Here is a 25,309-nt window from a genome sequence, read left to right as displayed (position 1 = left end):
CAAGTAGCCACCCAAAAGCGAGCAATATGGGATTTGCAATGATTTATCAAATATGCCAAAACACCTTCTCCCAAGTGCTATGGTTCTAATGGTTCTAAATATTTTTGTGGGGTAACAAGTCCTTCATGAATATCTCAAAGTCTCCCTTCTTCTATTTACCTAGCAAAAAAACTTACGCCAAAAAAGCAAACAGCTTCCCCCAGCAGCAACTAAGACCTCTGATCCTTGCAGTCAAGTCCAGTGAGTTCTCTGATCGGACAACTGTGTGGAAGTTCTAGTTCGTGGTTTTAATCAATTTAAGAAAAAAAGTTCAGAGTTTTCATCATTATGTTTTGGATGTCTTCAAACCTTGTTTCTCCATGATATTCCACAATTTGCGAAGATTAGACTGAGTGATGACATCATCAGGTTTAAGTTGAAGAGCAAGGAGGTAGTTTTCTTCAGCCTCTTTCAGTTTACCATTCAGATGGAGAATGGCTCCAAGATTCATTAGGGCAGCTGGATACTGGTACAAAAAAAAAGGGAAAGAGAAATATTAGGAATATTTTCAGTTTTTCTCTTCAGACAATCTTCTTTCACTTAAACAAATTATTCCCTTATGTTTGCAGACTGTTCATGGAAGCAATTTAGCAATTTAAGCAAATAGAGATAACAAGAAAAGGTTTCTGAACAGCTGCTGTATACTTTGTGCTTTAAACAGGGCAAGCTCTGTTGTCTACAGACATAGACTTCTCCCTTTAATGAGAAAACACAGAACTCATAAAGCTTTACATGTGGTAATGTCGGCATAGTACAGTTTCCAAGAGAAAATTAAAGTAATCCAAGAGTGGATTAAAGACAGGAATTTAATTTTAATTCAACCCATTGCCAATAAAGAGTTTATAATCGTTGGGAATAGTTAACACATTGGAACTCATCCCTTTTTTCTCTTTGTCTTAATTATAACTAGTAGAAAATACAATCTGTTCTCAGATTCTAAGGATGTTCAGGGGTCCTAGGATATCCATTTAGATTCAGACTGTGGCAATTATTTCTTAATGAATGACTGAATAAAATTAACAATGGTGGAAACACATGCTACTTTATTAACAAAGATGTGAAAACTTCGTAACAAATCCATTAAAAAGGTTCTTACGTTACTAACAATTTTTCCATCTTTAGCTAAGACAAAATGGTTTTTGTCTTTATTTTTTCATCTTTAGATATTATAAAATATTAGGTTGTTCATGATAATTAAACATGCCTGGTTACTGGACTTAACAAATATTACAAGGGCAGAGAAGCGGATCTATGAAGCTGAAGAGAACAGTCTAACCTACCTTTCTGCAAATACCTAAGGTGTTCACATGCTAGTGAGAACACGGTAAAGGCATTTGCCAAACCAGTACCTTGCACTTCAAAGAAAAAGGGGTAAAAATACTATACAAAGTTCACTACGGTTCTCCCCCTCAGGTCACTATCATTTCCAGTGAGCTTCAGGAACACTCACTTTCAAAGTCACATAGTTTTGCCTCAGAGGATAAGTGTTTCAAGACACCACTCACCAGTGTTCTGATGAAAACACAATGCTCAAAATGTGAAGCCACATGGAAACTCAGCTTCAGACTACTGGGTGGGGGTGTTGGGAAGCTTTAGAAGCCCTTCAGTGACAATAACTTCTTGAAAATATGGTAGGTAGAAGGCCAATAAAATAGGCACTACAGTTGGTCTCCCAGACTGATGTGGCAATAGGAAGTTATTAGGATGAGGAAGACTTACCTATGTTCCAAACCTCTCCACTAACTAGCCAGTTAAACTTATTACTCTTATCCTTCTGAAACAAGCTTCAAAAAAAAAAAAAAAAAAAAAACCCACCAACCCAAAACCCAATAGTTCTTGTGTCCAAAACCTAAATTTTGTGGTGGAAATGTTGTTCAGAAAATTCTTTACTTTTATATTCTACAAATACTTCATATTTTTCCAGCTTTTTTTCCTGCTTCTTTTCACCTATTAACATATGCACCACAAAAACTCAAAGAACTGTGACACATCAAATTTTCAGAACAACTGGCTTTCAGAGTTTCAGAATTAAGCAAAATAAAATTAGTTCAGCCCCCTCCTATTGTAAACATCATAATGCTAATGCAGTGGAATCTGAAGATGTTATTTTTAGATTTAATTTGCCTTGCTTTACCCTGACAGATTATTTCCACCACCCCTAAGTCAGTTACTTGGTTCTACTAAAAATCAAAACAAAAAAACCCCACAGCTGGATTTTATAAAATTTTCCCAGTTAAATACTCTGCAAAATTTCCTGTTCAGTCATATTTTGTACAGAGAAGGAAAACTAAGCCCCTGAAATGTAATCTTTGCTGTGGACAACACATATTGGCAGCCGCATTATCATAGCTCCACCTTTGCAGTGCCAGTCTTGCATACTATTCTATAATAGAATAATACACTTCTTAATTACAGATGTTCTGGGTGCTAATTGAAGTGATGCAAATGAAGAACGATCGGAAAACAGCTCCACTGTATACGGATGGCTGTCTAAATATCCACGTTTTATTTATTCATTTATTTTTAGACTTAGGATTCTTTGAGAGAATTTTCTCAAATCATGAGTAGGACGGTCCATTCCCACTAATTGTGCTCCTTATTTGGCTAATTACAGTTTATTAATCAAACAGCTTTTTTCAAGAGCACAGTTACTGACACAAAACTGTCTTCTCACTTGAAAAATAACTAAGTGCCTATGTTTGCATCTAGACAAAGCTTACAATGGATAAGGACTAAAAAACCTTAAACCTAGAAAAACTCGTATTAAGTAAGACACACGTTAAAATGTTCTCAGGGCTAATTCTATAGCATCCACAAACTTATTGTGTGGGAAGTAACACAGTTGTCTCATATGGTTTCCAGAATTCCTCTCCATTTCCTTCACACCCCCTTGAAAATATGGAATGTGTATGGTACTAATCAAGTACTCTAAAGAACGTCATACATATAAGACTATATGCCTAGCTAAGAAAACTCTTCTGCCATCATGTCTTTAATTTGATATGTCATTTCACTACAGCAAGCAACAAAAACATCTCAAAAAAGAACAAACTGCATTCCTTTTAACTGAACTTGAAATTTTCCAACTTCTACACGATTCCTGATTTCCTGGAGACCCAACAAATTTTAGGCCATTAAAGCTCTGAACAAATGTATCCATGGCAAATGAGAACTGATAACTCATTTCAGGTAGTGCTGAATGTTCTTTCCAACTCCTCCATGTTTCAAATGAGGAAGTGCACAGGATTTCAGAAAGACTGCTCCCTAACTTTCTAGGGTATCAGCCACCCCAATATGGATGGTTTATTGTAACAGTCGCAAGAATTTTGGGTGACTGCAAGATTATACATCAGTGCCATCACTCTCTGACAGCTATAAATGATGGTCTGAGGACAAGAGAGCAAGAGACATTTGCTATAGTTTTTCTTCACATATATTGTCTTTTATTAAAGACAGCTGATAAAACTTTTCAGTACGTTAACAAAGGCAGTCGGCAGCTACCAGTGCAATAACATGGGACTTGTAGCACTGTATAACAAATGACACCACCTACTACTTCAGAGACTTGAAAGGAGAAACAGGCCTGCCTTCATTTCCTTTTGGAGACACATGCTTTACATCAAAAAAAGCTGACTGGCATTTCTACCGGGGTTATAAATGCTGTCTTTTATGGTCTATTGGGAATTATTCCCTTTATTAGCATTTTTATCGTGGTGTGCTTGTTTCCTTAGTGGTTTTTGGCGGGGGGGGGGTGAGGGAGGTGCTCATGGGGAGGACGGGAGAGGAATAACAGAGTAGTTAATGAATAACAAAATAGCAAAAGGCATGCATTTAGTTGCCTGAGGTGTTTTTGGTTTACATTGATGACAATTCTTTCAAACTTATCTATACTATGAAAATAAAAGGAGAGCCTTGGGGCATGCAAAAATGTTAACGTAAATTAAAGCCCTCCCTAAAATTAGAGAACTATGGAATCTCCAAATAATTCAAAATAATTCTGAGTAGTATTTTGGGATTATACTAATGTAACCAAGTACAGTATTGGACACAGAAACAGAATCATAGAATCACAGAATCATAGAATCGTTTAGGTTGGAAAAGACCTTTAAGATCATCCAGTCCAACCATTAACCTAACATTACCAAGTTCACACTAAACCAATTAAGGGTAGACTAAACCATGTCCCAAAATGCCACGTCTACCCATTTTTTGAACACTTCCAGGGATGGGGACAGGGAATGGGAATGAATCTTAATGACACAGAAGATGAACTGATTCCTTGTTCATCATCTCTGGCTCCACATATAGCAAATGCCATATCAGAAGAACAGTCCCAAACAGAAGACAAGTTCACTCCTATATATGCCTAAGAAGTTATAGAGAGAGAAACAAATACACAAACACTTAACCTATCTCAAAAACACCTCTTGCATGGCAGACAAGTATGAACAAACAACAGCCCAAACACAAGCAATGAAATCTGAAATTGTTTTCTCCGAAGCTCTGCTTACAGATGATCTTCTCTGCTCAACACCACAGAGGGCAGGGCAGTAGATTCTGAGATGAAAGTGCACTTTGTTGCTGCTGGGGTACTTATGAGAAAAATCATGCTAATTTTTACTCCAGAAGAATCACAAGTGCAAGCTACTTATCACTTAGCCATTTTAAAAGGTCACTGAAAAGATATTGCCAATATTTGTCTTGCTCTTAATGAATTACTGCAGTGTGTGATCTTGTAGATGTTTCAAAACAACCCCAGGACTGTTTAATGAATACTGTAATCAGCATGGCCAACCCATCAGAAACACAAAGGCTAAGTGTTTTGTTTTAAAACAGTGCAATTAAGGACACTTGTTCTTTTAAGGGTTCCTGTTGAGCAAAATCCATCCTTAAAGAAGGACACAAAATGTCATTCACATGCGAATATTTCATCCCAGCACTTCTAGTCAAATATGGGTGAAGAATTCAGATACTTCTCTTCGATAACTGAAGATACATAGGAGGTACAATGACTGAGTAGTGAAGCAGCAGAGTATTAGCTGTAGAATGGCTCACTAAGCGTGAGAGCAAAGCTTGGTGGACTGTTTCATCTTATCAGTGACCATGGGATAATGTGCTGTCATGCCTTTTTTATCCTCTTACAGTGATGGCAAAAGTTTTCACTTGAACTTTTATTACTGGTGTTATTGTTGTAGCACAGCATAGTATTTTCTGAAGCAATCAAAATGTCAACAGCTCCTTTTTTATTGCTGAAGATAACTGTGGACAACAGAATCATTTCAGAGGTGGCACTTGCTTTTGACAGACCTCACAACTTTTGAGTAAAACCATGACCTACAAGTTGCCCCAACAGGTAAGCATACCACTTTAAAGCATGGCGGTGGGCAGAGAAGGTAGAAGGAGAGGCAGGGGAGGGACATGCAGTGAGATGGTTGCTGCCAACTGGTTCTTACTCTCCAAGGCAATATATTGCCAACACTGTAAATTCAGCAGTGACACATGGAAGTAGACCTTTTTATAGAAGCCACCTAGTGTTGCCAGGTAAGCCAAGTGACAGTTATACCTTCCAGATACTCATGCTTCTACCTGGTTCTCTATGGTATAAGGCTTCTTAAGAACTGCAGTTTGCATATGTTATGTCTGGTATTTTTGTCCAAACAGCACATGAATCATAGCTAAGACACTGATCTCCAGTAAGTTGGCTAAGATGACAAGAGTAAATTGTCTAGGAACAGATAACTTGGTGCAAAAAGCATTCTGGAACAACATGACAGGATGTATTGCAAAATATTATGGATCAGAGAGAATAAAAAAGCATAAAATTCAGAGCTGAGAGGGATTTCCTGTGTCATCAGCCCAGACAGCAAAGCATTCAGTTCTTCTGGAAAATAAAAAAAAAAATCAGCATCTTTGCAAACTCTTAAAATGGAAGAATACTCTGCAACTTTTCCTCTACGACAGTTAAGTACATTATTTAAATTGCAATTCTGCTCATGAACATTTTCTGTAAGTATGCTCTTGTGTTGACAACAGCTTTCAGCTTAAATAGTGAAGAGGGGAAACGGAGAGAAAAGCATTCTCCCTGCAAGTACTAGTTTGAATAAACATTGTGAAGAGCACAGTTTCCATGGTTGTATTAGTCAGAAATGGACCTAAATGTCTCTGCTGCAAAGGGAGCCTGTGTCCCAATCTAATTACCTTAAGACTGACTAACATACATAGCTGTATAAATCTAACTAACAACAAGCCTAGGCTCTAGAGGGGAGTGGATTCTTGGATTTAGTCATCATCTCTAAGAGTATTACGTTGATAATGCTGATAGAGAACAACCTTAGTTATTATTTACTAATATGTCATTAAACAGAAAGAGACTTCATTTAGTGCTGTATTCATATTTTGTTCACCAAAGTCACAAATTATTTACCTCCAGGGAAAATGAACACCCTCCAGAAAAAAGAAGTACATCCAAAAAGAAAACACACATAAAATAAAGTAGGTAGGAAAAATAGATAGTTTCCGCTGAATACTGTCTACATACTAGTCTCATGTTAGGATAATATATCAAGTTAGTAAGGCAGAAGAACAGCATGAGTTAATACCTGGTCACCTTAACAACTGATGATACTGCATAAATGTTAGGTCATGTATGGGTTTTTTTTTTAAACTTTTAATTATTTTACATTTGGGCATTCTCATCCAGACATTCAAAGCAGATGACACTTCAAGCTGGTGAAGGGAGAATATACATGGAAACTGTTTGTATGAATCTAATCTTGTATGCTTTCAAACACAGGAGACTATTCTGCCTAAAATTGCAAACTACAGGATATGTACATTTTAAACCAGAAATTAAAAAGTGAAGGAGGCATTTTTTACCTTTTTTTTATATTTATGAGTGGCAGATGTGGGAGTTTTCATCCACAACCATACCGTGAAATTATTCAGTCTGCTTGTAGATTTAGACATCAGCATCATTAAGGAAACCCACAGCTGTGAGTCAGGGAAGAGTTCTAGACTTGGCATGGAAAGGAAGCATCAAGCAGTCTACTTTGTTTCTCAAATTATCACATCAATAGGGGACATTTTAGCATCAATGTTCTCCAGCCAGTGGAGAATTTTTTTACTCAACATCTTTTTCATCTTAACCTTCAGACTGCTCAGAGTTTTAAAAACATACCTATCCAAAACCAAACAAGCATATGTAGATATATGCTACATCTTGCCGCTGAAAAGCTATCTACCATTGGCCTTTATATAAATTCAGAGTATACAGTTTTATATATCAGGAAGATAACAAAAGCATGTGTTACAACTGGTAAAGGCTGCAGATCATAACAACAGCTGAAAAAGTCCCACAAAAATGTACTTACATTTGTAATTTCTGTGTATCTAGATTTTCTCCCCAATGGCCATGCATCAATTGCTTTGATTTATGCTTAAAAAACCTCCTAGTAATCACTCTCAGTTTATACGGAAACCGTGATGGACATTTTTAGATAACATACTTCTATTACCATAATAAAAGCTAAACAGGAACATACGTTATGAGTATTTAATATTATGGTTATATTAAAAAAATAAACATTTTCCAGGCCTCAAAGTGTTTCTAATTAAACTTCCTAGCTTTCCAGCTCAAATGTTGTCATCAGTATGGGATATGATAATCTTATCCAATTTTCCTAGCACTTTAGGATTTCATTAAAAAAATCTTCAAATGACTTAATTTTTGTTTATAGAAATCCAACTGTGCTCTGATGTCTGCAATTTGATAATTTTAATACATAGCTATCATTATAGTATAAAATATTTAACAACTTCTTTACCTTATCTAATACAAGTATGCTGCAGCTATTTAGGAAGTCTGTACTCCCAGCAAGTGAGAAACCTGCTGAACAGAAACGCCATTTGTCATCCCAGTGACAAATAGAAACTGCTCAAAATCTTTCAGTAACAGAATTTTGTCCTATTAAGAAAAATAAGGGGTTTTTTAAATGAAATTGAATCTGTTAGTAAATGTATTTTTGCATGCACTTTCTTTCTAAACCTTGGAAACCAGAAAAACAAATGGCTTGGTGTTACTGCCTAAAGATAAACCCCACATTTAATTAAGAGATGTAAAGTGTTAAAAGAAAATTTAATATACTCCACTTCACCCAGCAGCACACATGCAAGGCTGATTAGAATAGCTGCCCATATTAACACAATCAAAACTGGCTAATCTTCACAGAAAACTCTAATCTACAGATCATTGGAGATGATGATCACAATTATACTAGCATTAAAATGTCCGTTTTTTTCAAATAAAATGTCATTGGAAAATAAAAATGACTGCTGAGAATGAATGCATCTTCAGTCTATTTTTGCCCAGATACTGATCAAATACATCAGTACCCAGAGAAGGTTGTATAATTTTTCAAGATGCTAGTCACAGGCATATGATGCACTGCATTAGAGCTTCCATTTTTGAGTAGAATAGCCAACTGCTGACATTTCAAAAGGAAAAAGTTTTCATTTCTGGACTTGAAAAGTTAGCTAAGTTCTAATTAAGGAAATCTCAAAATCACAAGATTTCCAGTGCTTTGACTCAAGTTGCTCAGATGAATGTTAAGTGTCAAATGAGGCTTTGCACTTTTGGCTGACAAGTGTAGTCAGCGGAATTCAATGCTTGAGAACTAGATTAATACTGATATTGCTGTATGTTTTCCAAAACTATTTAGGTATTTGCAGTTGCAAGGCATAGCTTTCAGGCACATTGTGTAAACCACTATGCAACTTGACATACTTGCTCTGAGCACAAAGAATCTTGCTAATTTATTCAAGGCTTATATCATGCACAATCACTATTAAGACAGCCCACAGAAACAGTGTGATATTAGAGCACTACAGAGACAGCAAAAAAAAGAAAGGACTAGGAGATTATTAGGTGTTGTAGGATGTTTTAGGATGAATTTTAGCCTTCATTCCACTCCTCCATAGCCACACTTTCTTTTGGCTAACTTTCCCTAGGCAGCAGAATCAATCATTATTCCTCTATTGGTAATAATGTCATTGGCAGGTAAGTACAATCGATGTCTATCACATGAAGTGATACGATTTCCATAACAACATGGTTTATCAATAGTGTCCGAAGGTATTTTCAAATTGGTCCAAAAATGCAACTTCAGCATGTGGAAATGTTACCAAGGCAATTTTGCAAATAAAAACTAACTCCATAACATTGTAAATAAATAACAAAACTCTTGAGATGATATATTGTTCAAGGAACTACATTTTCATTAGACAGTAGACACAACTGAAAATGCTTGAAAAAATCTTGTTCATAAATATTTTCTTTTCTGAAATTTCTGCATGGAAAACCTTGAAGTATTTGTATATCAATCTTTTTTTTTCTTCCCCTTTGTCCTTTTTCATCTGGCTCCTATCACTTCCATGCCTGTTGCATAGTGCAAAAAGGTTATGGCCACACTGTATTGACTTTGGTTTTACCCACAGGATTATGAGATCAGCTGAGAAAAGAGGCAGATACTATTGGTCCTTTGCAAAATGCTGAATTACACTGCTCTGTGTAATTCATAAGAATGCATGCCTTACTTTTTGGCAGCCAGTAACCTGCAGATGTTCCCTATGTAGTATTTAGCAATTAAATCTACAGTACATATTAAAATTATTAACTTCCAGGGTAAGCGCAAGGATTTAATTTTGATTCTTGTAGCTTAAAGATTTTAAGGCTGTAGTTTCTAAACTTTGGTCTTTTGATCACTAATAGTAAGACCACTGGGCACTAATTATTCACTAGGCTTTTACAAGGTTGTGACTTGTAAAAAAATAAAACTACTTTCTGCTTGGGCAGCCTTATTTACCACATCTGATGAGTGACACACATGTTTACAATGCTTTGTGAGTAATTAATATCAATAACAGCAAGATGTGTTCAGTGGCAGATCTACACATCCTACTCTGAAAGGTTGCACTTGATACTGCATATGCCAGTAACTGCTATTTATTGAACAGAAGCTTTCTGTATTCTTCAAACTATGTTTTTAAGAAATGGACACAGGAAGCAACACTGTGAATAATATTTTCCTTTTTAAAAAGGTTTAATTAATTATTTCTGAAGGCACAAGAGGACAACTAGTATTTGCAGGACTAGCACCAAGAAATCAAAGTTCGGTTCCTGCTTCCAAAATTCAAGGTCAAAAATTACTCAGTGAAACCAGATGCTTGCTCCAAACTGCCCCAGAAAAAGCCTTCCTCGACTGCAGCAAACTATAATCCAGGGCGACTAGAATCGCTATGCAGTTCTGCAGTCAATAGCTCAGGTTAAGTTGCGTTCTCAATATCTATTTTCCCTACGCATATCACCCATTCTATATGAACACCACACGATCCTACAGAAATTAACTTTGGGTCCTACCTACCAGCAGTCTTTTTGTTAAAGCTCATTTTTTCTCCCAAATCAAAAGGTTTGCCCCCTGTGCAATTTCTATAATCTCTGTTCAGAAAGCATTTTCCTCCTCTATTACAGGTAGAACATACAATTTGTGAACTCATCAGCAAAAAACTCCATCAATGCAGCTATCGGAACAGAATTTTTCAGACAGAATTGATGAAGGATCATATATTGATCTTTCTAAAATGATAAAAAATAAGCCTGATAATTTTAAGTGTATTGAAATCTAGTTAGAATGTGAAGAAATGAAGTAGAACTATTGAGTTACAATAAAACTCCACCAAATAACTCCACCATAAATATATCAATTACCCCACAGAATCTAAGTGACATACAGCAAACCTTCATATGGAATTCAATTTAGGGTTTTATTGTGGATTTTCGTTTTTACTGTTGTTGTTACATTGGAAAAGATTTCTATTTTCTTTCACGCTGTAATTGTTTTCAGTGATTTTGAGGCAGCCAGATGCTGAGGCAACTGGCACTGTTACAAACCATAATGTCAGATTAAAGTTACTTACTGTTACAGGAAAACAATCTTTACTGGAGCACCTGAAGAATTAGTAAAACTGCCTCAGCTTAGCAATAGAGCTGTTCATTATATGGACAACATGTTTCAGAAGGGTAGGTACACCTGCATGTGTATTTGCTCTCCAGTAAAACTAACTGTGGTAAATAGAATCATGTAAATGCAATATGCAGAGCTGACCAATATACAGTGGTTCAGAATGCCTCAACAAAAAGGGACTGTTCTTTGGGGCAGATGAAAAGCTATCCATCCCCTTCTCAATGCATCTTCTCATTCGCAGACATCTGATCTCTAGACTGTAACTTTCCCAGGGAAAAATACATTCAAACTGGTACTGGAGTTGCTCTTAAAGATAAATTCCAAGAAAATAACTTCAGCCAGACACCTGCCAGCCATCCCCTTCCTAGCAGTCTGCAAACATACAGTTCTTCTCAGGCAGATCTCAGACCAAACCCAGCCTTATTGTAGGGCATTTTTCCTCTATACAATCACCTAGATACACCCATAGGTGAGGGAGGGTGGGGGAGAATACCAGTTGCATCAAAACCGATCTTGTGAAACAGAAACATAAGTTCTCCAGAAATTGTGGAGAAAAAAATCTGATAGGATGCCAACCCACAACTAAAAAATCATTCCTAGAATGAGAAATACATCAGAACTATAGATTTGGAAAAAAATTATGAAGTTATTTATTGCAAAAGATCCAGCTGAGAATGTACTGTTGCTGGGTTTATTCAATGAGCATTAAAAACACTTCCTTATCAGTTCTAATTGCATAATAAATTCATTGCATTGTTTCCAGAATCAGCACTAGAATACGCTATTAGGAAAAACCTTGCTGGAGTCTCTTTTAATTGAGTTCAAACAGATGGTTTAATTTCTGAAATGCTAATCTACTGCTGTGAGTCCTATATTTCACGGCACTTTATTTTTGATTGACACTGAGGGCTACATTTACAAGGCAAAGCCAATCTTGCTCTCTCCAGGAACTGATGCAGGCAGCATAGTACCCCCTGCCATATTACTATCAGACTGTCAATCACAATCAAGTACATAGGTCTATCCAGGATACATCATCTTCACTTCCACAATTTCAGCAAAGAGACTGTATCTTTACAAACTACTACCTTCCATCATCTCAAAGCATGATGATTCCTTTTATTCAAATCAATAGTACAAATCTAGGCTGTGGCTTCCTATTAATTAGCTTTGCAAACCTATTTTTTTAATTATTCAGTAAATGAATGTCATAGTTGAGTACAAGCACAACTGTTGCATGGTTATTTCATACTGAAAAGTAGCCATAGAAAAAGAAAAGTTATGTGTCTACTAAGATGTGGATGAAAAGCGCTAGATGAAACAAATCTGCACCCCAAGAGACAGGCCTATTTGATGTCACATCCTTTTTTCTTCAAATAATTTTGATAGTGGACTGAACCTATCTATATACCAGATAAAGACTTCAGATTTGCATAATGAACATAAATATAAGAAATGGAAAAAGAAATGTGAGGACACTAAGATTTCCATTCAAGTTAACTAAGGTGCAGTCCTACAAAATTTCTGAATGAAGGTCTTGACAATAAGATAGCTCAAGTATTATTTGCTATGAGAATTTCTTCTCTTTGGAGAATTTATGACCTATCCATTGAGAATTACAGGCATCTGATGGGATAAGAACAGTGTTCTGTATCTACGTAGGTGCCTGGAGAGAAAACATAACCTATACCTTAATACTTGAGAGTTAATATAGAGAGTTTCTTTCTATCAAATTACATGTTAAGCATAAAGTTACCATTTCAACAGTTCTTGGTAAGAGTAATTGATGATTTAATGAAGATCTAAAGGTTAATTAAATTAGAAAGGAGGAGTTAGTATATAGTTGCTTATTTCCAAAACTTTTCCCCCCTGTTAAAGAAAAGCATGTCTATACATTTTACAGTTCACGGAGATGAATGACTCAGAAAATACATTACGCCAATAATTAGACTGTAGAAAGATTAATATTTATGGGAAATCTGTAAACATTTTCATAGCTAAAATGAAATGAAAAGCACTCCCAATTACCACAACAACAAGTTTCTGGGTATGCAGTTTACTGTTTAAAAACTTTACATTAAGAGGAGTTCATAGCTGTTTGCATAATTTCACTTGAAGAACTCAGGAACTACAGAACCTAATTTACCTCTCACGTGCAGGAGAAACAGAAGCAACTCTAAACAAGTCAATGGTGTTACTGCAATGCAATCTCTATGTAAGCAGAAGAAACACGAATGTATTTTCATTTCAGCCATTTAGAACTTGCACAGACAAAGTACTTATGTATTGATTAGGACATCAGTGTACAACAATTTATTCTATATGGGAAATAAACAGCAACTTAAAGGAGTTTTAATTCAATTCCAAAGCTCACAAATTACATTGAGTGAGCCAATCGATCTTGGATATTTGCATATTTAACTGCTTGCATAATCAGAAGAAAACGGGATAAATTAACTCCCCACAATCCAACTCTCACAAAACTGAAGCTGAGAACTGTAATGACATGATTTCCAGCTTTCCCCATGCATCTTACACGAGGATGGATCACAATATCGAGAACCAGATTTAAGTATTCCATAATCACCCAAAAGCATGTTCAATCTTTGCTTTCACAGAGCTGCTACAATGCATGAGAAAACACACGTAGAGTTTTCTGAGGTAAGGCTATAAAATATTCTCATGTATTTCCCAAAGGAAATTCAATGTTTTCCACAGCTGAGTAAATTGGTTTTCGAATTATACAACTCATCCTGATATTGTGCTTCAGCATTACAGGTAAATAGCCCCATTCCAACAGCTTGTGTTCTTTCTTTGTCCCCTGATGGAGACCATAGGGATGGGAAATGCTATATGGGGTTTTTTGCTTGTTTTGTCTGTTGGTTTTTTTAAGGTGGGAGGCACTGATCTCTGTTGGAGCAGGAATACTCTAAGATTCAGAACAACAGCCTGTACACAAGCCTGTCTTGAAGCTGACAATTGTTCACGACAAAAAACCTAAATGTGTCTAAAATATTTAGGAGGACCATGAACAAGTATAATTGCAAATACAGAAAGATAACTTTTTGGTCAAAAGAATAAACACAGTTTTTGCCAAATAGCTAGACAGAGGTAACATCTCTGCCTTGCACTTAACACCAGACAAGAAGTATAAGGACCTGGAAGGGGTGAAGCAACAACAACAACAAAAGAAAATTGAGCTGGAGGCCCAAATTGGATTTAAAAAGCTTCCCAGCTCAGGACGGGCAGAGAAAATTCATGCATGGATAAACTCTTTCCATGGAGAAGTGTTGCTATTTCTGTGTAAGCACTGAAGAGCCTTTCTACGTGAAATAAAGGGCAGCTTGCATTCAGTGAATATTAAATGCCTTGAATTTCTCCATTCTGCACAACCTTTAGGCTAGGTCAGCCTTCTGCTAGGCAGGCTGAAAAATGTCACAGCTATTCTGATATCAGATCTCAGCGTCACTCTTTTATTGCCTGTCAACAGGGTAAGTCTACCCTATTTACTGTAACCAAGAAAGTGCGCTCTCATATTTCTGAGATCAGAGAGTGCCGTCCTCTTTTCTCTCAGGGTGTTCCACTATCTCTTCTCCTAGTGGAGACGATCCATGCCTAAGCCTCCCACCCCTGTATCTGTCTGAAGTCAAACTATTAAAAGTATGCCATCTGGAAACACAGTTCACATCAGTCATGTCTATCTTCTCACTGGGAAGCCACAGTACCCTTTTTAGTCCCTAGAAGTCCTGCATGCCCTATAACAATTTGTTCAGTCTTTAAGAAGCAACAGAGCAGGAAGAGAGGAAGAACTGGATCCTGGGAAGATTTCTTATTCCTCACACCTTCACCAGGAGAAAAGAAAGGAGGCATTTTCAGGAGGCCAGGAATGCTGCTGGGCTGGAAGGAATCCACAGCCATTCATATCATTGAGGCGGGAAGTTTGGCACACTTGAGAGGAAGCCTTAAACAATGCGAGGCTTAGCAGCAGCTGGGCTGGTAGTGGGAAGCTGTACAGCCCTGACACAGGGCAGGAGAAGCTGGGAGCAGCTTGGAGGGCAGGCAGGCAATCAGCAGAAGCTCCACCTGCCCCACAAGGCCCACTTCCGTATTGTCTGTAAAGGCAGACACAAGTAATTGAAGACAACTAAACAGGCGAATCTGCTGGATGCTAACTACCTAAAAATACAGCTCTGTCATCATTCCATGTCACCAATACATAACTGTACAAGACTGTCATGTGTTCATTACTCAATAAACAAGTGAACAAACAGAAGAACATTTTAAAACAAGGCTTCTCAACTGGAAAGTGTCACGCTTTACTGCCAATAATACATGGTGTAAAAATCACATATATACCGTTTCTCTAGAGGACCATGTCAGCTTTATCTGTACTATGCTATAGAAACCAGGAGTACAATGGCAAGACACTCCAGTTGCGTTTCCATAGCAGACTAGGTAGACCTGCTCAAAAGAGCTGCAGGAACAACAGATTCATCACCAGTGAGGGATCTGCAGTATCCCTGGAGCAGTGTGAGGAAGACATCGGATCCAGTGAATCGTTGAACAGTGCCAGTTTTTGTCAATTGAGGATCAGCTGCAGACAATTTAAGAATCACTGTTAACCCATCCATTACTGCCATCAGCAGCAGAACTAACATAGCAGGAGCTCTTAACAGTTTTGTGAAAATTCTCCCTGGCAATAACAGGACTTGCCCTTAACAAAGCTGGCAAAATGCATTAAAGCCATCTCCCTCACAATTTCTCCTAGCCTGGTAAAGCTACATGAGAGAATTACTGAACGTTCCGGAGAAAGTCAAATAGGGAAATTTGGCATGGAAACACCTAAGGAAAAAATAGATAATAAAGCAGATCTTGGTTACATATGTTTCAAGACAAAATCCAACATCTACTTTATTTTTTAAAGATGTATGTACTATCAGAAGTATATTCATTTTCAGAGGTCTTGCCATGAATGAAACCCATATATTATGAACACTTTCCATGAGGAGGCACTGAAAGCGTGTTATCTATAAGGTGGCTATAAAAATACAGTCAATTTTCTGGAAATCACCAGGATTCTTCTTTCAACTGTCAGACAGCTTGAGGTAGAGCTTATTCCAAGGCCTTTGACATGAAATCTGTATTCCAGCATTGGGGAAAAAACTAAAAGAAGCACTTGTAGAAACTGCTTTTTAATATGATATTGTGTTAACTGATTACATAAACCCTTCAAGTCAAGAAATGGTTTAGTCCCCCACATCATGATTAAACCATCTAGTGGAAATTGTATTTATTTTGCTTATAGGTACATTTCTCCTTTCCCTCTCATTCTATGTGTGTGTCTTTATGTATGTTGTTACAGTAAGACATTTAATCAAGCCCTTTTGAAGTGGTAGAGTGGAAACAGCTGTTTCTGACAATGTGCCGATGACATGGGGCTTAAAGCTGTCATGAGCTCCAGATTGCAAGCAGCACTAATATGTGGTTGGGATGGTAGTGACTTGCAGGTCATGGCACCTCCTTGAGGAATGCTTCTAAGCCAATCAGCTCAAGGTGGTGGCTCAAAGTCTTAAGGCTCTGGTGAGCTCTCTTTCATTTAATACTCTTGAGGTCATACTTCAAAGTGCCCTTTCTTCTCAAGAGCCATTGGCCATATGTGGGGGTTCTAGAGCAGATTTTTAAAGATTGGCTGCTTCAAGTTCAGACTTAAAAATTAGAAACACAGTTCTATTACACAAATGATGTTTTAAAAGTTGAAGAAAAGCTGAAGCTTAAGTCAGTAACTCACATTTTTGTAAAGAATGCCAATTTAAAGAGGGTTTCTGGATGACTGATTTTTCCACAACAAAGTGAGCTTAAAGCTCACATTTTAGAGCGCCTAACAACTTGTTAAAACAATTTCCTAGTTTGTGAACATTACAAAGGCACCTAGAAACCATCTCTGAATACAGACTTTCCTCAGCAATACTCCCACTCAGAATAATTACTGCATAAATGTTTTGCTGTCCAAGAAACTTAAACTTTCATTTCTTCATGCAACTGAATTTGTTAAAATTAGACTAATGTGATTAACATACATTCAAGCCAACATTGCTAGAACAAACACATATGTGCTTCTCACTGAGAAGGCTCTAAAAAGATTTTGTTTTGATCATGGTAAACACGCAATGCAGGAATGCATTTTTTGGAAAGTATTCAAAAAGATCCAGGGGCTAGGGAAGCTAATCTCTGTAGGTTACCTATAGAGTCGAAGGAGGAAAAGAGAGTCCTGTAAGAAATGATTCATAGCAAATAAAAGTAGATTCCTTCTCTGAACTGCTTCCTGGATTCCTCTCTCCCCCTTGGCTCTCCAGGGGAAAGTCAAGTCTGTGAAGTCTATTTGGAAATAAATAGACATAACCTTGAGAATGCTTCCTTCTTCAGTGAAATTTAAGACACATGATTTTTATCTCCACAGCAGCACTATATTCTGCAGAAGATACTGCTCTTCTAAAATTTGACTGGAAATTACTTTCATAGAGGATAAATACACATCTACTGCAAATAAGGCCAATCATGAACATTATAAAGAGAACAGTTAAGTCTAAATCTGGAATAATAATACTAGCCAGATTTGATTTTTCTTGGCACCCAAGCTTCATTTCAGCTGGTACTGCTATTGTACCGACATGTTTTAATTCTTTTACACTCTGCAGAATGAAGGTGTATCCAAAAGCAAAGACAACATGCAAGATGTGGATATACATTAACACACCTGTGCTATATTCAGTTGTTCCTTTACTGGGTATAATTTTTTTGCAAATAGTTTATTCATTGTAATAAAGCTTTTCATGAAGAAAATAAATAGTATTTTCAGTCCTCAGAATTAGTTCAATGATGAATGAATCACCCCCAATACTACAAAAATGAAATCTTTCTATGTTTGCTTTCTTAAGAACAATGGTTTGCATGTTTCAGAGAAGTTACATTTCTCCTGTAACTGAATTCTCTTTTTCTGGGGATGTTTTTAGCCTCCTTAGTCACAACTTTTATAAAAATGGATTAGTTGAATGAGAAAGTGACTCAGACATGAAGGCACACTGGTTGCTCTCTGTTGTGCCCCAATCTTGAGAGACTGAAATAAAAGGTTTGCTTAGGAGAGAAATGCAAGATTGGAGACTGCTGTCTGGAAAAAAAAAAAAAAGCACTGAAATAGCCAACTAAGTAGCTCTGAAAGTCATAAATCAGATGGCCATTTAAACTGGACTTGGGTGAAGAAAAACTCAGCAGAGCAGCTTCTGGATCCAAAGTGCTTATACACTGGGGAGCAGGTGAGGAAGTACTGTGTATGAAGTATTGTTTCATTCCAAAAGCAACAGGAACGGTTGAGAAAACGAAGAAAGGGATGCAAAATGAAAACAAAGCAAGGATGCTGAGGACAAAATTGTGTCATAAAACTTCAATGAGCGTACAAACTCACTAACAAGCAGCAAATTATTTAGTTTGTAGTATTACTAACATCTCTTATTGCTGCTAAGGATGGTATTTTATAGTAGTTCTATTAGAGATATTACACAATATGTAATATTTGTAAAGAAATGGATGCAAGAGAATGGAAATCTGAGTTTTGTTTCAGGCTGCACTAGCTGAAAACCTCTCAGGAGCTAGGCACGGGTCTAATTCTAAAGAATAACTGAAAATTTAGTTGTCTTGGTGCAGTGAATAAGGAAGGAGTTGGTAACAGAAATGGATCTTCAACTTGGGATCTGGATGAGTGATTGGGGAGCCACATGAGAAAAAAAAAATCATGCTGAAAAAAAAGCAGAGCCAGTTTGCTTGGGATCCTGATCCACAATTCACTAATGCCAACAGGTACCATCTCAAGCACCAGAAGGTTCTTGTTAAACAGATGCTTTTAGAGCTTATTGTTCTAGAAACAAGGCTGATCCACTGCACAGAATGAGACCAGTGCTGCCACAGTATTCTCACGGAGAGGGAATTTGGGAACAGATATCTTAGCAACTAAGATTAAACAGGTGCACACAAATATACCTATAGATATGTGTATATATATGGAACTGTATGTATGCATGCATCTGTACATTACGTCACATACATATATTCTAGTATTTTGAATTTTCTACAAAGAAACGTTTCTGGATCATTAGTGATGGATACAAAAAAATAAAATTAAAATCCTTCAGCACTATATTTTGCTTAAGGATATTTCTCTAGCATCTTGACTCACATAATTTTGCTGATCCTTCATATTCATAAGACAGTGAGCGGATACACAGGCTATATGCAAAATAACAAACTGTGGGCATTTTCAAGCTGTGAAGATGGTTCCTACACAGCTCTGGACTGGGCCACTGCAGTCTCTCAGACAGTACCTGGGCACACTCTGAGAAGCCAGTTGGATCAACACTGGAGGCTAGTCCTGGGCACATTTAATTTACCAGTACAGATGTAGCTATGAAGTACACAGGATTTCACTACTTTGCATTCCATATCCCTTTGGGAAGATCGGAAGCTTCTGTCTTGCCATGTCTGCATTATATTGCTTACTTCCTAGAAAACTTCCTCAAGTGGCTTCTTTTCCTCCCACTCTGAAACTATTATGGTAAATCTGAGAGTTAATAATAAGAAAAAAGATATGTATGACTACTTCTGTTTTTATTTTCATTCTTGAGAGACTGCCATTGTACAGTCAGACAGTTGATGCTGGCAGTGAAAATGGATACAACTCTCCCACTCTGCATCATTAAAAGATTTTTTAGAAGTTGTGAACCATATGCATACTATGCTTAGCTAGAAAGTTAAAAGTTTATCATCTTGAACATCAAAGTGAAATTATTTCTTAAAGAAAGCTGAATAGCAGTACCTATTAGATTTTTACTTAAAGTTAGAAGAAAGTTGCTATAATAAACTGTTCTGATGATCTTATCCTGTAAAAAGGATACTTTGGTCTCAACATGTGAAGCTTGTCAGCAATACCTAGAAATACCTAACTTTTATAGTACCACCCCCATGAGGTAGAAGCCCTCAGTTACTTCCAAAGCTCTCTGAGAAACCTCACACATATAATCACATTCATATATGGTTATATACGAGTAAATATATTTCTGAGTTTCTGAGAAACATTTCGATAGTACAATGAACCACAGAGAAGAGAAGGGGAACTGTACTGACTTTGAGGCAACTGAGGGAATACGTTCCAACACTAAGGTGTCCTCTCAGGAAAAAAAAAAAAAAAAAAGTCTTGCATCTTAAAGCATAAGGAATCACGAAGTCTAAATTGTTATCTCACAAAGTATGAATTAAAGAGATATACAGATTTTGGACAGGGTTTTTTTAAGAGATGGTGTGAAAGTGTGTAATTTCACAGAATCATAGAATCGTTTAGGTTGGAAAAGACCTTTAAGATCATCAAGTCCAACCATTAACCTAGCACTGCCAAGTCCACCACTAAACCACATCCCTAAGCACCACGTCTACACATCTTTTAAATACCTACAGGGATGGGGACTCAAACATTTCCCTGGGCAGCGTGTTCCAATGCTTGACTACCCTTTCAGGGAAGAAATTTTTCCTAATATCCAACCTAAACCTCCCCTGACGCAGCTTGAGCCCATTTCCTCTTGTCCTATTGTTAACTACTTGGGAGAAGAGACCAGCACCCACCTCACTGCAACCTCCTTTCAGGTAGTTGTAGAGAGCAAGAAGGTCTCCCCTCAGCCTCCTCTTCTCTAGGCTAAACAACCCCAGTTCCCTCAGCTGCTCCTCATAAGACCTGTGCTCCAGACCCTTCACCAGCTTCATTACCCTTCTTTGGATGCACTCCAGCACCTCAATGTCTTTCTTGTACTGAGTAGTCAAGGTGCAGTCTCACCAGTGCCAAGTACAGGGGGACAATCACCTCCCTGCTCCTGCTGGCCACACTATTCCTGATACAAGCCAGGATGCATTGGCCTTCTTGGCCACCTGGGCACACTACTGGCTCATGTTCAGCCGGCTGTCAACCAGCACACCCAGGTCCTTTTCTGCCGGCAGCTTTCCAGCCACTCTTCCCCAAGCCTGTAGCGCTGCATGGGGTTGTTGTGACCAAAGTGTAGGACCCAGCACTTGGCCTTGTTCAACCTCATACAATTGGCCTTGGCCCATCAAACCAGCTTGTCCAGATCCCTCTGCAGGGCCTTTCTACCCTCAAGCAGACCAACACTCCTGCCCAGCTTGGTGTCATCTGCAAACTTAACTGAGGGTGCACTCAATCCCCTTGTCCAGATCATTGATAAGGATATTAAATGGAACTGGCCCCAATACTGAGCCCTGGGGAACACCATTTGTGACTGGCTACCAACTGAATAAGAATATTTCATATGAATAAGTTATTTTGGGGTTTTTAGATTATATTTTGTTAGCTTGTTTTGAGTTTTAGCTGGTGTTACTTTTGATTCTTAGGTCTGAAAGCTCTTTTGTTTTAAGCCTGTATTTTTTAATTTTTTTTAACTTGGATTTCTCTTTTTTTTTTTTTTTTTTAACTGAAATTGCTAACTTGTATCCTCACATTTGGCACTATAGACTTCTGTGTCAGGAATGTGTTCTAGATTTGATTTATTGCATAGACAAAGCATTAGGTATTTAAAATAAATTCTGCCTCATTTATATTCATGAGTGTTTTTTCCCCAAAATGTGAAGGTAATTGAAAAGAAATACAACATTGACTAAAAAATGGCAAAAAGAAAATATTTTATTTTTTTTAGTTCCTGATGCATTAAAATTGGAAATGAGCTTTTCTTTTAAAAAAGGTTCTGTCACATACTCCTACATATTTCTGCTTCAAGGAATAAGCATTTCTTTGCCAATATACAACAACCTCAGAGGTATTTACTCTGAGGTAAAATCATCTTTAAGTTTATTGAACAACGTTTGCCAGAAGTTCATGACAGAGGAAAAGGCATAAATGTATTATTTAAAATGCCTTAAATAGTGGATCACAGAATAGCCTTTCATTCTCTTTTACTAGTGAAAATAGATGGAATTAGGAGAGCTTTCCAAACTTAACACATTTAAAGGTAGATAAATAAATCTAAATCTAGAAATCTTTTCCAAGTATATTAGCCAAGTAAGGCTTGTTGCTAGAACATTTAACCGAGGTAACTTGAAAGTACAGTGATTGATTTGACAAATGAACAGCTTTATTTGACTATCCAATAATTAACCATTAAAAGAACATATATAATATAAGCTGAGAGATCAAATTCTCCAGCAAGAGTTTCTCTTTGACACAAAGGGTTCAGCACTGTAGCACGTTCATCAACTTAAGTAATGGATGTCATTAAGAAGGTACTTACATTAGGCCTTAATCCTGCTGCCATTTCATAGTACTTCTCAGCTTCTTCATTGAGACTGGCTTGTCTATCAGGACAGACAAAAACAACATAGTTACACCTCATTTTCCTTGGGTTAAAAAAGAAACCATATTTAAAGAAGCATAGCTAAAAATAAAATACTGCCACTACTCCCCACTGTTTAAGGATATTACCCTAACAAATGCACATAATATGACTAAAAGATTTTTTTATAGTTCAGAATATCCATTACCACAAATCCTCTTTGCCTACCTTATTTCTTTTTAGTTCTGAAATGATATTAGTACACACTGGAGAGAAATGTAGAAAGCCAAACACTCATCTGAGGCAAAACCAGAGATGTACCAGTCATCACCAGAGGAAAATCTGGCTCATTTTTTGTAATTAGCCATACTTTAACAGTAAATTATGAAGCTGTAGATTATACAATAATGCAGTTCCTTTCTTTGTGCCTCCCCAAGAACACTATCATTCCAGGAAAAAAAAAAATCAGAGAATACAATGATTTCTCAAAAATAGGTTTACATGATTCAGGGAATTCGTTCGGAAAAGAGAGTTCTGATTTCAACGTCTACTCACATCAGTTTGAGAGGGGACTTAAGCTTAGATCTCATATCGCAGGGGAATAAGATGAATTTCTGAGTACCCGAAGCACTATCAGCTCACCTCTTTTTCTTTTCCTTACTAATACAGATGGCATCTACATTCTCCAAGTAGTTTAATTTTTATTTCTTCTCCTGAGTTTTCAGCTTAATGCCTTCAAATGCAAATGCAATAAGTTGCCAAAGAAATCCAAACACATTTTTGTCTCAACAGGCCTTTTTTATCTCTTCTCTCAAATTCTTCTCTTCTTTTGTGTCCACCTTCTTAATTTCCCTCCAACTATTAGGTTTGGCTACTGGCCCAAAGAATATCAGTTGATCACATACATGGCATGAGAAAGATGGTAAATATGTAAGAACAACCAAGCAGGACTATCAGGCAGGCTACATATCTTCTGCTAAAGTTATTTGCTTTTTTTTCTATAAAGAGTTAGGTGCCTTCATAGAAGAGTTAGGACAGGAGATCTTCAGCATATTTGTGTTTGTTATGTGATTACAGATGCATTTCTGTGATACAAAATGGAAAAATTAGAAAACACTGAGTAGGGTTGGTTGGTTTGTTTTTTTTTTTTTTTTTTTTACTTTTTTCTTCTCCTTCTGAGAACAGTTACTAGTTCAAAGAGTATCAATCAAGCGAGCACTTGTACCTGGAGATTTCACCTTGTCATTATGTGGGCTTTTACATGCTTTGTTAGTCAATGATCAAATTGTGTTCTAATTTTATGTTTCCATCCACCCAAATTTTAAGCATTAGTCACATAATACATGATAGGCAATTAATCCCAATCAACACATTTTGACAGTTATTGGTCTTGGGAGGAGAAAGGGAGGAAGGATAATCCCTTTGAAGTTTCTCACATAATTCACGTGAAAGCTGAAACCACTTCCTGACTAACAATTTGCCAAGTAGAACCTGTTTTATACCTGTTAACTGTTTTAAATTACTTTGCACATGCATCATCAACTCAGTGGTTGCAGTGGTTAGAAACGATTGAATGTCTAAAAATATTCATTTAACGTGCTTCTGAATCACTCCTGCTGGGCATTAGTAGCACTTGAAACAACTGGAAAAAAAAATCTCATACTTCTGAATTTCAGGATTTACTACAAGGCACATAAAATGAAACATGTCACAGAGCTTTTTTTTTTCCTGTTTGCACAGAACTGTCAGGAAACAAAGCATTTCTGAACATGGTGAAATTCTGCACAATAAACAAGGTGTCTTACCCAGGAGGTAGATACAGACAGTACACTTCACTTCCAAAAAGTGTTGTTGGCATGTGAACACGGAACAAATGAAAATCCTGTCCCCTTTTTATCCCAGTGGAAATACATGGCTTGCTTTCCTCCCACATGTACATCTTGAAACATGGATCATTAATTCCTAAGTTGAAATCAGTTTGAATTTATAGTTCTCCATTAAAAACAGTTTATAGAAATGAATGCACACCACACTAATCTGGTCAGGAAAATGCCAGTGCCATTTCTGGGGCATTCAGCAAAATTCCTTTAGTTAAGATATGGCAGAATTCTGGTTCCCATTTTCACTGGAAATCTAAACTAGAAATTAATTGTGTTAAGCCCTGGAATGACTTTGCCTTGAGAAAAGTAAAAGGCACAGAGGTAGGAAATTGCAGTAACCCTATGCCACTGAGCACTAAAGGGCTCTGGATCAATGTCAGACAATGGAAGGGCACTACTAAAGGTAACATAATTCACATTAGAATAAAACATTAGATAAAATGTTGATAATAAAACAGAAAGGAAGGAAAGGAAGCAAAGAGAAGTTTGGAAGACAGAGTCCTTTTCATAGTTACAAGCTATAGTTCAACCTCTATTCTAAGTCTTTCCATGAGAACTGACCTTGAAAACACATCTGATTTCCCCCATTAACACCTAGCATTCAATCTTATTTTGAGAGACAAAAACATCTCCTGTTATTATTCTCTCTTAACCTGAGCCTCTAGTCCTACCAGTTCCCCGTATTTTGTTCCAGCTGACTGCTAGTGACACCTCATAAATGCGCTTGACAACACTTTGCTCTTAGGTTCTCCTGACACCCAGATATATTCAGCTTGCATTCATTTTGAATCTTCATGTTGATCACTGGAAAAAATATTGCTTTAAGAGACAAAAACCAGCAAAGCTGACTGGTTTAGATACATAAATATGTGAATATGAAAGGGTTATTTTTAACCTGTCTATTGCTTGGCATAAGGCTTCAGACCATTGATTACTTTTTTTAAATGAAATCCTGGGTGTCAGTCCAGCTATAAGGAAGTTTTCTTCAAAGGTATCC

The 25,309-nt window shown here is 37.1% G+C and overlaps 1 protein-coding gene across 1 annotated transcript in view; it reads right to left on the bottom strand.

The window, feature by feature from the left end:
* Window positions 1–325: 325 nt before the first annotated feature.
* Window positions 326–25,309, bottom strand: part of TMTC2 (transmembrane O-mannosyltransferase targeting cadherins 2) — a 259,966-nt gene continuing 234,982 nt past the window's right edge. The window contains exons 11-12 of the mRNA XM_075725112.1: window positions 22,391–22,454; window positions 326–505 (exon numbers count right to left, since the gene is read on the bottom strand). Of these exons, the coding sequence (XP_075581227.1) occupies window positions 326–505; window positions 22,391–22,454 (244 nt within the window). The remainder of the gene's footprint in view (window positions 506–22,390; window positions 22,455–25,309) is intronic.

This window comes from Pelecanus crispus, chromosome 1, assembly GCF_030463565.1.
Source record: "Pelecanus crispus isolate bPelCri1 chromosome 1, bPelCri1.pri, whole genome shotgun sequence".
Classification (NCBI taxonomy): Eukaryota; Metazoa; Chordata; class Aves; order Pelecaniformes; family Pelecanidae; genus Pelecanus; species Pelecanus crispus.
This window is presented reverse-complemented; position numbering and strand designations above follow the sequence as displayed.